The sequence below is a fragment of the Heterodontus francisci genome, chromosome 13 (genome assembly GCF_036365525.1).
Source record: "Heterodontus francisci isolate sHetFra1 chromosome 13, sHetFra1.hap1, whole genome shotgun sequence".
Lineage (NCBI taxonomy): Eukaryota > Metazoa > Chordata > Chondrichthyes > Heterodontiformes > Heterodontidae > Heterodontus > Heterodontus francisci.
The window spans coordinates 18,481,849-18,495,944 of NC_090383.1; the positions used below are offsets into that span (position 1 = coordinate 18,481,849).

General features: G+C 43.5%; 1 protein-coding gene across 10 annotated transcripts in view; it reads left to right on the top strand.

Moving 5' to 3' along the window:
• The window catches only part of LOC137376257 (nesprin-1-like), a 500,292-nt gene that overhangs the window by 121,798 nt on the left and 364,398 nt on the right, over window positions 1-14,096 (top strand). For all 10 annotated transcript variants that reach the window (XM_068044441.1, XM_068044433.1, XM_068044435.1 and 7 more), the window contains exons 9-16: window positions 2,290-2,397; window positions 4,032-4,169; window positions 5,194-5,358; window positions 6,984-7,096; window positions 8,338-8,506; window positions 10,156-10,252; window positions 10,378-10,580; window positions 12,832-12,996. In XM_068044441.1, the coding sequence (XP_067900542.1) occupies window positions 2,290-2,397; window positions 4,032-4,169; window positions 5,194-5,358; window positions 6,984-7,096; window positions 8,338-8,506; window positions 10,156-10,252; window positions 10,378-10,580; window positions 12,832-12,996 (1,158 nt within the window). The remainder of the gene's footprint in view (window positions 1-2,289; window positions 2,398-4,031; window positions 4,170-5,193; window positions 5,359-6,983; window positions 7,097-8,337; window positions 8,507-10,155; window positions 10,253-10,377; window positions 10,581-12,831; window positions 12,997-14,096) is intronic.

The following is a 14,096-nucleotide window of genomic DNA, read 5'->3' on the forward strand; positions in this document are numbered from 1 at the left end:
AGTCTTGCAATACGTCACTTGGCGTCTCAATGTTTAGAGCATTCTCTCCCTGACATAAGCCTTCAAATCACAGCAACTGTCCAAAATCCTTGCCTCATGACTAAAAGAAACTTGTACCATGCAATCAGTATGTCCCGAATTTTATAGCTGGAGAACATTTTGTTTATGTGGCACTTTACAAAATTACAGAATATTCTTGATGGTTTGGACTTGAAGTCTAAGTGCTTCATAAATGGAAGAGTTTTCCACAGTTAATCTGCACCCTCCAGCACTATACCCAAGTAGTTTACCTCTGTAAACTTTAGCTTCTTAAAACTCTGCTGCCTGTCTCCTAGCTTGCACCAATATCCCATTCGACCATCATTCCTTTGCTTGCTGACTTACATGGGCCCCCGGTTTAACAATACCTCAAATTGAAAATTCTCAGCCTTGATTTCAAATTCCTGCACGGCCCTCCCTATCACTGTAATTCCTCCAGCCCTACAACTCTGAGAACTCTGCTTTCCTCCAATTCTGGCCTCGTGCACACACCGATTTCCTTCGGCTGCCCCCCTCCATTGGTGACTGTGCCTTCAGCTGCTAAAGCGCTGAGCTCTCGACCTCTCTCTTCCTTTAACACTCTCCTTTTAACCTAGCAAGCTTTTAGTTGCCTGTCTCCTTGTGTGGCTCCTTGTCAAATTTGGTCTGATTACGCTCTTGTGAGGTCCTTTGGGACGTTTTACGACATTAAAGGTTGTAGATAAATGCAAGTTGTTGTAGTGTGGAATAGCTTGAGTTCCTGAAACTAGTGGGCACATCCTGTACTTGGTATTATTCTTGCACAGTGTTGCACAGCTTTCAGAATTTCTGTATAATTTTAGTGCACTTACACTACAAAACTGAATGATTAATAATCATCCTTTTTTTTTAAACTGTTAGAAAGCTTTGTCACCACGATGCATATATTTTGAGGATACTTGCAAGAAATGTGGCCCAAATACAACACCGGGTACTCTAGATGTGTCCCATAGGCTGGTTTTTCTGCTTGCAGTGCCATATGTGCTCAGGTTGATGCCAAGTTGTCTCAATGTCTTTGGTCATTCTTGCTGGTAAATGTTTTTGAAATCCTCTCATGAACTTGCATCTGTCCCATTCACGACACGCTGGGAAGTTTATCCATGGTGAAACAAAAAGATTATGCAAATTTGTGAATTTAGGTTTAAGTGAATGCAACTTAATAGACAGTAATAAAAACGGAAAGTGCTGGAAGTACTCAGCAGATCTGGCAGCATCTGTGGAGAGAGAAGCAAAGTTAACATTTCAGGTTGGTGACCCTTCATCAGAACTGGGTGTGGTTAGATATGTAACAGTTTTTAAGCAAGGCAAGGAAAGCAGAGGAGTGGGTGAAAGAACAAAAGGGAAGGTCTGTGATAGGATGGAAGGCAGGAGAGATTAAATGATGAATTGGACGATAATTCAAGGCAAAAAGATATGGTAATGGGACAAGTAAAGAACCAAACAATGTGTCTAGTGAAGGTATCAATGAGAATAGCAGATTACCACCAATAGCTGCCATTCCAAAACCTCAACATTGACTCCAGAAGGCTATAAATTGCCTAGTCAAAGATGAGGTGCTGTTCCTCAAGCTTATATTGAGTTTCACTGGAACAGTGTAGGAGACTGACGACAGACCTGTCAGAGTGGGAGTGGAGCGGAGAATTAAAATGACAGGCGATCGAAAGCTTGAGATCACACTTGCGGATTGAACAGAGTTGTTCTGCAAAATGATCACCCAGTCTGAATTTGGACTCTCCAGTGTGGAGGAGACCACATCGTGAGCAGTGAATACAGTATACGAAATTGAAAGATGGACAAGTAAATCACTGTTTCACTAGGAAGGAGTGTTTGGGGCCATGGACAGTGAGAGAGGAGGGGGTAAAAAGGCAGGTGTTGCATCTCCTGCGCTTGCATGGAAAGGTGCCTTGAGAAGGGGAGGGACTGTTGGGGGTGATTGAGGAATGAACCAGGGTGTTACAGAAGGAACAGTGCTTTTGGAAGGCTAAAAGAGGAGAGAATGGGAAGATGCATTCGGTGTTGGCATCAGGCTGGAGGTGGTGGAAATGGCGGGGTTGATCCCTTTAATGTGGAGACTGGTGGGGTGGAAAGTGAGGGCAAGGGGAACCCCATTGTGATTCTGGGACAGATGGACAGTTATCTTGTTTTTGCCATTGTTCATATGCAAATTACTTATCGACCCAACGAATAACTAGTCTTTCATTGTGCCATTACTTCTGTTCCGTGCTGTGTCAGCGAGAGGATAGACTGATGCTGAGAGAGGCAAAAGCTTGGCTGGAACAGTTTGAAAGAGACATCACAAGGATGCAAGTGGCTGACGCAGGACTGCAGGAACGGTACCATGTGAGTTGGTAGCTTTCACCCCTTTTGTCTTTTTTCTTTTTTGAGGGGTGGTGTAATCCATCTCTTTAAAATGATAAAGGGATTCGATAGGACTGATTGAGAGAAGCTATATCCTCTTGGTGGGAGAATCCAGAACAAGGGGGAATAATTTTAAAATTAGAGCTAGGTCAGGCATGAATTCAGGAAGCACTTTCTCATACAAAGGTAGAAATTTGGAACTCTCTCCCCCAGAAGGCTATGGATTCTGGGGGTCAGTAAGAACTTCAAAGACTAAGAACCATAGCTTTTTGTTAGATAGGAATATGAAGCTAAGACAAGTAAATAGAGCTGCGATACAAGTCAGCCATGATCTAACAGAATTTCGCAGAAGGCTCGAGGGGCTGAATGGCCTCCTCCTGTTCCTAATGTACTTGTCAGTTTTCTCTTATTTCTCTTTGGAGGGTGTTGTCTCCTGGCTGGGATGCCACAGATGACCTTCAGCCTCTCATCCATATGGTCGTTATACATGTGTTTAACGTGGCACTGAGTGTTCTCAGGCTAATTGATCGTCGAGCAGTGGCGGGGAATTGGTGAGGGGAGCCGTTAACGGCTGAGTCTACCCACTAGAACGTCTAGCAAGGGTCGCGGGATGGCGACCAAGAGAAGGAATTCCCTGCCTGAAATTCCCACTCGTTGACCCAGGGGCACTGAAGTCAGATGGAGCACAGCCCCAGCTGAGATCAGTTAACTCAGACTAGGGGCTGAACTCACTGGATGAACCCTTTTGAACCCTACCTTTTCTGTAACTTTATTTGTGATGGAATATGCTCCACTTTCCCAGATGGATGCAGCTGCAACAACACTCCAGAGGCTCGACATCATCTAGGACAAAGCAATTTGCTTAATGGACAGCCCAATGCACCATCACATACATTCACTCCCTCCACCACTGGCGCACAGCGGCTGCAGTATAGACCATCTCCAGGTTGCAGGGCACCGACTTGCCAAAGCTTCTTCGGTAGTAGATCCCGAATCCGTGACCTGCATCAACTCGAAGGACGAGGCAGCAGGCTGATGGGAATACCATTAGCTTCAAGTGCCCCTCCAAGTCACAAATCATCCGACTTGGACCTATATCCTTGGTCAAAATCCTGGATCTTCCTACCAACAGTAATGTGGGACCACCGTCACCACACGGACTGTAGTGGCTCAAGCAGAAGGCGACCACCACCACCACCTTCGCAAGGGTAGTTGTGGATAGGTAATAAATGCCGGCCTTGTCAGTATCACCCACATCCTGAGACTGAACTTGAAAAGAAATCACCATCACCTCCAACTGCCTAATGACTGTGCAGTGAGAAAGAGGGGAGGGAGGGAGGGAGAGGCTGGTGGGGGGGAGATGGGGGGAATGAAAGGTCTGCTTTTATCTAGACAGTTGGTTGTTGCAACTTTATTTCAGCTCTGTATCTATGCTTGACTAGGAGAGCTGTTTGCTGACTTAACAGCCCAACCTTGAATAACTACAAAATCTACTCAGAGTTACTGAAATTGCAGGAAATCAGACTGTGTGATATTAGCAACCATTTCACTCTAGATATCTATTTCCAGGTATTGTTTCATTGCCCTGTTTTATGTAAATATGTGTATGTCCTCAGTTGTTTAAAAGTTATCGAGGCCAGTGTGAAGTTAAAAAGAAGCATGTCGAAGCATTAATACAGCCCACACAGAAAGACGGGAAGCTATCGCTGGATCAGGTCACAGTGAAACAAGCATGGGAGAGAGTGTCGGCTAGAGTAAGTTATTGGAGAGTGCTTCTGCAAAGTCGTATGTCAGTCCTTTCGTTTTCTGCTTTTTTTCTTGTTGTGCTGTCTGCTGAATGTTTCCTGGGCAGGATAAGTGCAATAAATGTGACCCTTTTTGAGATGGGTGTCAGTTATGTTACTAGCATCCCTCCAGATAGTCCGAGTCTTTGCACATGCAGTAGTGCTCATGCTATGTGAGCCTCTGCTCATTAATTTTCATTCCATCCTCACATTGGAGCTAATGGCTGGAGTAAGATGAATCAGTGAAATAAGGAAGAAAGAACTTACCTTTAAATAGCACCCTTCCCATCTTCATAACCAATCCGTTTTGAAGTCACTGTTGTTTCAGAGACAATTTGCACACAGCAATGAGGCAACAATCAGTTTTCTTTTTGGTAGCATAGCTGAAGGATGAATGTTGTCCTGGGCAGAACTCCCTGTTCTTCAAATAACACCACAGGATCTTTTACACCGGCCTAAATATTGCATCCCATTGACGGCACCTCTGAAGGTGCAGCACTCCCTCAGTAGTGCACTGAAGTGCTAGCTGGATTTTGTGCTTATGTTTCTGGAGTGGGACTTGAATCTTGTGATTTAGAGGCAAGTGTGCTACCCACTGAACTAACGGTGATACTGAAATTACCAGCCTTTCTGATGTTGACTATCAGGAATATGTGCGACCGCAGAGGTGGGAAAGAACCCTTTATCCCCATGTTTATTTCTCATCTTTCTATAACTTCTTCAGCCAAGGAAACAGTTGGAATTGTTCCCCCAGCGTGGCAGGAAAACTCCCTCTGGTCCCATTTCACATTCGTTATAATGCACCTTTCTCTCATCCAAGCAGGTAAACCCTCTACTTATCACCATGTGCTTAGGGCAAAGGGGCTCTGCCTGCTGTTCATGGGCAAAAAGCTTGTACTACCTGCACAGAACCAAGTCACCCTTCAACTGATTCAAATGATGCCATTTGATATCTAATAGGAAGCAAGTCAAATGTCTGGTTTGTTTTCCACAGCTTCTAGATTGGCATATCATGCTGGATAAATCACTTCCTGGCCCCCTGGGCACCATTGGAGCCTGGTTGCACAGAGTGGAGGCTATTCTCGGAGAAGAAATTATAATTCAGCAAGCGCATGACGAAACTGCCAACATCATCCACAGGAAACTGGAGCAGCACAAGGTGAGATTGTGGCACAGGGTAAGTGTTGTGAGACATTACTGGGCAGCGCCAGGTCTCCCTGCATGAGAGCAACGGTCAGAGAACCAGGTTGACACATCCTCCTCGTGGTTCACTACCATTAACCACAAAATCTTATCCGAACCAGGTTTGCTCAGGATTTTAAGCTCCCCATTCACAAGTGTTCCTGAATAATGACTGCAGATTATATACAGCATGGAATAATGGGAATAGTCCACTATGACGGAGCCCTTCCTATTGCATATGATTGTACCAACAGCCAGACCGTTCTGACGAAGAGCTATTGATCTGAAATGTTAACTGTTTCTCCACAGATGCTGTCACATCTGCTGAGTATTGCCAGCATTTTCTGTTTTTATTACATTCTACTGTTTGTGTGTACCATAGGGAATTTGGTGGTTTAGGTACATTTTACTACCAGTTGCAAGTTGGCATTGGGTTGAATTAAACCAATGTTGGTTGTGTGCACATGGAATCTAGTAAATATTGTAACAATACAACTTGTGTGTTCAGTCTTTGTGGGGCCACAGGACCAGGTTTAAGTTGTCCTAACTCTGTAGTTCTAAGGCCTTTGTTACCCAGAACTTACAGCAAAGAATCAGGCCATTTGGCCCATCTGTGCCGATGTTAACCAGATAAACAAAGGGACGAATCAGATTTATGTTGTTACCCCAAGTGAGCTGGTATTCAAAAACTTACTAAGAATGTATTTTTCTAGTTGGGGAGAAAATAATCACCTAATAGTCATCCTGACACTGTTTGAGAGTGAGAAGTGCAGGTGACTCTGAGCTCTCTAGTCAGAGCTGTTCTTTCTTTGTTTACATTAGAGGAAGAACGTTTATTTATTTTAATGCCTTTCACACCATCAGGAAGGCACAAGGTGCTTTAGAGCCAATGAATTACAGTGGAGTGCAGTGACATTATTTTGTAAGCAAATGCAGCAGCCAATTTATGCAAAATATGGTCCCACAAACAGCAAAAAGTAAATGATTAGTTAAACTGTCTTTGGTTGAGAGATTAAAAAGGGCCAGAACTCTGGGGAAAATTCCCCTGCCCCTCTTCAATGCCATGGCATCTTCTCCACCTGTGACAGCAGATAGGGCGCCAGTTTAATCTCGCATCCGAAATATGGCACCTCTGACAGTGCAGCACCCCTCAGTCCTGCACTGGAGTTTCAGCCTAGATTATGTGCTCAAGTTTGTGGAGTGCGGTTTGAGCCTCCAGAACCGTCCTGACTCAGGCGAGAATGTTATCACTGACGTTAGTCTAAAGTCTATCTGGTGCAGCACTTTGGAACTTCATTGAAAGTTTCAACTTGAGCAAAAGTTAGCTTGCAGCAGTTACAGTTATACTGCAGCCAGTGTGGAGCCCAGGACTAATCCGAGACAGCCTGCCTCCTCAAGGTGCAGTCACACCTAGAGTCACAGGTGGGGTCACACCTGAAGTCAAATCCTGAAGTGATGTAGTTAATTCACACCTTTGTGATATGAGAAGTGGCAGCTGCGTTATCCTGTTTATGTGAACTAATGAGCGACTATCCGGGGTAAACCTTTGTTTTGATCATTTTCCAGCATTAGCACACTGATTTGTATTCGTTCCCTCCCCAGGATGTTATAAAAGCATTAGAAAGCCATAAGCAAATATTCCACCAGATCCACAGGGCAGGATCTGTGAATGGGATTCCCATCCCGGCCGATCAGCTGGAAGATGCTGCAGAACGGTGAGCACGGTGTCAGTTTGGCTGTTTTAGGTAAACCCGCGTGAACTCAATGGCTGAAAATCAGTGCATCTGGTTAAATAGTTGAACACCTTACCTTCCCTTTTCAGTGACTGTAACCTTTTCGGTGTAAATTGCACGCAACCTGGGTGGGCAATTACTATAAAAATAAAATGATGTGGTTTACTGAGAGACTGATGCATGTTCTGGAGTGTCTTTATGAGACTTGACATTTTGGACCAACACTGAGACTGATTTGGAAGTTTTCCAAATGAATACTGATTGAGCACATGGTGATACGTAGCTGATATCTTCAGAAAAGAAGGCGAGATCTTGAATTTGTATAGCGTCTTATAGATCCTCAAGAAGTCCCAAAGTATTCATGACCAATGATACTTTTGAAGTGTAATCACTGTAGACCATAGCAGCAGCCAATTTGCACACGGCAAGATCCCACAAAGCAGAAGTGAGATAATGAGTTGATAATCAGTTTTGGTTGTGGTATAAACGTCGACTCATCTAAACAATGCTGAGCCTAGAGGCTAGTCATTTTTTATTTGAATTTATCCTTTACAATACCAGTATCAATGCAAATTGGAAACCACATCACTCCATGATGTAGTCAGCCCATGTTGCTTCCTGGTGGCAGCTTCCTACCTCCAGTGTTGGGCAGATTTTCCTTCTGGATGTTAAGGTTGCATCTGTGGCTCAGTTGTACCACTCTCACCTCTGAACCAGAAAGCTGTGGGTTCAAACCCCACTCCAGAGACTTGAGCACAAAATCTAGGTTAACACTGCAGTGCAGTAGTGAGAGAATGCTATAGTGGCAGAGGTGCTGTCTTTCAGATGCATCATTAAACTGAATCTCTGTGTGCCATCTCAGGTGGATATAAACAATCCCATGGCAGCATTTTGAAGAAAAACAGAGGAGTTCCCCTCACCCCTCAGTGTCCCGGCCAATATTTATCCCTCAACCAAGATAACTAAAGCAGATGATCTAGTCATTATCAGATTGCAGTTTGTTGGATCTTGCTGTGCTCAAATTGCAACAGTGACTACATTTCAAAACATACTCAGTTGGCTGTAAAGCACCGTGGGACATTCTGAAGTCACAAAAGGCACCATATAATTGCAAGATTTTCTTACTTTTTCCTTTTTTTAAGATGACAGTAAAACGTACATATCTGTACCATTGCCCGTGGTCTGTTCCTAGCGTTAACCTCACATTTACTTCCTCTTTTCAGGTTTGATTTTATTACAGCTGCATCCAAGCTCCATTTAACAAGGCTGGACTTTCTAGAGTTAAAGTATCGTCTTCTGGCATTCCTGGTACTTGCTGAAACCAAACTTAAATCATGGATCATCAAATATGGCAGGAAAGAATCGGTTCAACATCTTCTCCAAAATTATATAGTAAGGACTATTTCAGTAATATTAAATTGAGGAATATTTCTGTAGTCCAGAGGTACTGTCGTGTAATTAATGGCTGGCGGCTCCACTAACCTTAACTCCATTTACCTGCCTTAGCTCCAGTTATATAAAGCTCTAGTTAGACCCCCATCTGGAGTACTGCGTTCAGTTCTGGGCTGCACACCTCAGGAAGGATATTAGCCTTGGAGTGGGTGCAGCGTTGATTCACCAGAGTGCTACTGGGGCTAAAAGCATTAGATTATGAAGACAGCTTGCATTCCCTCGAGTGTGGAAGATTAAGGGGTGATCTGTTCAGATGTTAAAGATGATTAAAGGATTTGATGGGATTGATAGAGCAAACCTATTTCCTCTGGTGGGGGACTGTGGAAGAAGGGGGGGACACGGTAGCGTAGTGGTAATGTCACTGGACTAGTAATCCAGAGGCTCCAGCTAATGCCCTGGGGACATGGATTCAAATCCCACCTCGGCAGCTGGTGGAATTTAAATTCAGTTAGTTAATAAACAAAAAAATCTGGATTTGAAAGCTTGTCTCAGTAATGGTGCCATGAAACTATCATCAATCATCATAAAAACCCATCTGGTTCACTAATGTCCTTTAGGAAAGGAAGTCGGCCATCCTTACCTGGTCTGGCCTACATGTGACTCCAGACCCACCACAATGTGGTTGACCCTTAACTGCCCTCTGAAATGGCCGAGCAAGCCACTCAGTTCAAGGACAATTAGGAATGGGCACTAAATGCTGGCCTAGCCAGTGACACCCACATCCCATGAAAGAATAAACATAGAAACATGGAAAATAGGAGCAGGAGTAGGCCATTCGGCCCTTCGGGCCTGCTCCACCATTCAAAAAAGATCATGGCTGATCATCTAATTCAGTACCCTGTTCCCACTTTCTCCCCATATCCCTTGATCCCATTGACATTAAGAAATATATCTATCTCCTTCTTGAATATATTTAATGACTTGGTCTCCGCTGCCTTCTGCGGTAGAGAATTCCACAGGTTCACCATCCTCTGAGTGAGAAATTTCTCCTCATCTCGGTTCTAAATGGCATACCCCGCATCCTGAGACTGTGACCCCTGGTTCTGGACTCCCCAGCCATTGGGAACATCCTCCCTACATCTAGCCTGTCCAGTCCTGTTGGAATTTTATAGGTTTCTATGAGATCCCCTCTCATTCTTCTAAACTCTAGTAAATATAGGCCTAGTCGACCCAATCTCTCCTCATACATCAATCCTGCCATCCCAGGAATCAGCCTAGTAAATCTTCTTTGCACTCCCTCCATGGCAAGAACATCCTTCCTCAGATAAGGAGACCAAAACTGCACACAATACTCCAGATGATGCTCCAAAATAAAAAACACACCTTAAAATTAGAGATCGGTCATGTTGTTAGGAATCACTTTTTCACACAAAGGGTATTAGAAATATGGAACTCTCTCCCTCAAAAACCTGTTGAGACTCTGTACCACTGAAGCTTTATTTCCTTCCCTTTATATTCCAGCCCTCTTGAAATAAAAGCAACATTCTATTCGTCATGTTTTGAAAATTACTTTTTGTACTTACTAGTTTTTAGTGATGTCTGTACTTGGACACCCAAATAACCTCGACACCTTTGATCTTTGTCTGCAGTCATTTGTCGAGGGCAACAAGTTTTTTGGACACTATGAGGTTACCTTCCAGTCTTTGAAGCAGGCGGCCGATGCGTATTTGAAAGTTGAGGATTCAGGTAACTGGCCGCTTGTGGAAGCTGCCTTTATTCCCGTGTCGGTCAAATGCTCTGATGATTGACATCCTCGTCCAGTTTCTCTGTCTGCTGCTTGGTATCTTACCCTGTTGTTTCTGTTCCTGCAGCTGTAGAGAGAGAGAATGTTAACAAGTTCCTGACTGATTCAATGGTGCAGTGGAGAAATCTGTCTGTGGAGGTGCGCAGTGTCAGGAGCATGCTGGAAGAGGTGATTACTAACTGGGACAAGTACAGCAACACAGTGGCAAGCCTACAGGCCTGGCTGGAAGATGCAGAGAAGATGCTGAATCAGCCGGAACTTGCCAAGAAGGTAAAGCTTGACTCAGCAACATTAGTAAAATCTGCAGAACTCCGATGGATGCTCTGCTGCTGAATACAAACATACGCAGATTTATAAATTATTTTTTTTAAATAACCTAAACATCAGTGTCATGACAAAGTGAACTGGTATTGGGGAAATAGTGAGCTGGTGTAGGGGGAATAGTGAGAGGGTATAGGATAATTGTGAGCTGGTATAGGGGCAATCGAGAGTAGGTAGAGGGTAGGTACTAGTGAATCAATATAGTGTCAATAGTGAGCGAACTGTTGATGAACTGGTGTAGGGAAAATGGTGAGCTAGTGTGGGGCAGTAGTGAGCTGACATGGGATAATAGTGAGCTCGTGTAGGGGTAATCGCGAGTTTAAATAGGGGTAATAGTGAGTTGGTATAGGGATCAGTAAAGATCAGTTTTTAAAAAATCGACTCCCTTGGGACCATTGCATGATGTATGTGCTACATGTGACACAATTATGTTGCCCTGGAACGGACATGATGATGTCTGGGAGTGAAGACTTGAGAAGAGTTCAGTAGTTGGTAGAGATTCAGGATCAGTAGGTCTTGCTGGGATAAGACAACTCAGTTTACTTTGTATTTTGATTCAAATGCCTGTACATCAAAATTAAGGACTTTGTGTGGGCAGTAAACTTCTAGGGGTAGAGTTTAATTTGCCTGAAGTTGGTCAAATCAGCGCAAAAGATCGAAGTATTTCAGGTGTAAGTTATGTTCAGTGCAGATCGAGTTTCCGCAATCTTTTATGCTGGTTTTAAAAACATCGCACTGGCCGCACCCCAGATAGAATTAATCACCATAATGAGTTTCCGCCAATTGCGCCTGATTGCGGGCCTTCAAGGAGGTTCTCCAAATTAAAAAAAGACAAACTTGCATTTATATCGCGTTTTTCACAACCACCGGATGTCTCAAAGTGCTTTACAGCCAATGAAATGCTCTTGAGGTGTAGTCACTGTTGGAATGTAGGAAACATGGCAGCCAATTTGCACACAGCAAGATCCCACAAACAGCAATGTGATAATGACCAGATAATCTGTTTTTGTGATGTTAATTGAGGGATAAACATTGGCCAGGACACCAGGAAGAACTTCCCGCTCTTCAGAATAGTGCTGTGGGATCTATTCTGTCCACCTGAGGGGGCAGACGGGCCCTCGGTTTAACGTCTCAACCAAAAGACAAATTTAAGCTTTTTTTTAGGCACTAGGGCACTATCAGGTACTTTTTAAAAGTTTTTAAATCTTAAAAAATATTTAATTTTTTAAGAAACTGACTAGTGTGCACCTGTGAAGCTACTAAATGTTTCTTTTAAAAGTCATTTTCAGTTATTTAAAATCAGATTACTCGCAGGTGGTGACCTACTCTACTTAAAATGGTTATTTTTTTATGATAAACCCATTTTCAGCTGTATTACTAAAACTGCACCAGGTTACCACTCGTTAAATGTATCAAGGAATATTTTGATCAGAAAAAATAAGCAATTAATTTCTAAAAAGCTGGTTCATGCTACGTTTGTGATTATGCAAATTGGTTTGAGCAGAAACTTGCACTACAGCCTTTCTTCGGAAAGTAAGCATAATATTCAGCACAGTTTGAGCCCAAATTGCTGATTGCACCCAAAGGAGAAAACTCTTCACCTAGTTTGAAAGATTAAAGGAAAGTGCATGCATTTAAATTGCACCATACAGGTCACACAACCATCTCAATGCTCCTTACACAAGGAATAACTGGAATGCAATCACTGTTGTTGTGCAGGCAAATACAATGGCCATTATGTGCATAGCAAGATCCAATAAATGGCGATTTGGTGAATGACAAGTTAATCTTTTTTTAATGGTGGTTGAGGGAAGAATGTTGGCCCGGAGCAGAGGGTAGAACTCTTTGCTTTTCTTCAAATGGTGCCCTGGGCTCTTTAACATCCAAACTGTAACACAAAGCCAGGACCTCAGTGCAATTCCTCTGAAGGCCAGAGCCTCCGACGATGCAGCACTCCCTCGGTACTGTGCAGCTGCATAAAACTAAGGCTGTTGGCTCAAGCAACGGAGCGGAACATTCTGACTCCAAGTCCCAGCACCTTGACTCGAGCTGACACTAAAAAGGTTATGCACTTGATTTTACATAAACTGTGAAGTCATATTGCTGGACATTTGCATCATCAATAGCAATTGTGGAATAATTTACAGCTGCTAATATTTAACGCCCCCTTCTTACATTTCTTATATTTTTGCATTTGAAGGACTTCTTCCGACACCTTCCTCACTGGATCCAACAGCACTCCGTTATGAACGATGCAGGGAATTTCCTCATTGAGACATGTGATGACCTGGTCTCTCGAGATCTCAAACAGCAGCTGCTCTTACTGAATGGACGTTGGAGGGAGCTCTTTGTCAAAGTGAAACATGTAGGTTGTTTTGAGTCTATCTTTTTCCTCCTTTTAGAATCGAATGTTACAGAGAATCCTCGAGTCCAGCAGTGCTCAATGGCCCAATTAAGTGCTGAGAAAAATGCAACACTGATGACAGGAGTGACCTGCAGGTTACTGGCATTTGTGTTCAGTTGCTCTACAAGGAGTAGAGAGGCCACCATTATTTTTTAACCACTTGTTCTCAGGATGTGGGCGTTGCTGTGGAGGTCAGCAATTATTACCCAGTTGCCCTGGAATGGTGATGTTGGACCTCCTTCTTACAGCTGTGTTTCTTTCACAATGGAGTGGATTTCTGGATCACTTCAGATGACATTAAAAGCCAAGCATGTTGTGAGGGACTGGAGTCCCTTGTATGCCCAGGCCCGAGCAGGCGTGGCTGCCTTTTTTAATTCTTTCGTGGGATGTGGGTATCGTTGACTCAGCCCGTCTTTATTGCCCATCCCTAATTTGCCCTTGAACTGAGTGGCTTGCTCGGCCATTTCAGAGAGCAGTTAAGAGTCAACCACATTGCTGTGGGTCTGGAGTCACATATAGGCCAGACCAGGTAAGGACAGCATATTTCCTGGCTCTCAAAGACATTAGTGAGCCAGATGGGTTTTTACATCAATTGATGATAGTTTCATGGCACCGTTACTGAGACTAGCTTTTAATTCCAGATTTTTATTAATTAAGTGTATTTAAATTCCACCAGCTGCTAGACTGGGATTTGAGCCCATGTCCCTGGGGCATTAGCCTAGGCCTCTGGATAACTAGTCTAGTGACATTACCACTATGCCACCATCTCCCCTCAGAAAAGTTAGTTGGATTTTCACAACAATCTGGCAGTTTCCAAGAGAGGAAATCGTATTCAATTTAGTTCTCACATAAAGGAGCACTGAGAAATGATTGGAAGTAGCTGTTTACTCAGGATACTTTAGTGGGAACCATTTTGTCCTGATTAATGGATGCCACTGTTTAATCATGCACCAGGTAATTATTAAACTCAGTGTTTTATTGTATTGTATGTTCGCACCATGCATGTCCACAGTGATGATTGGGTGGGAATTACATCTTCCAACGACAACATGCATTTAAAT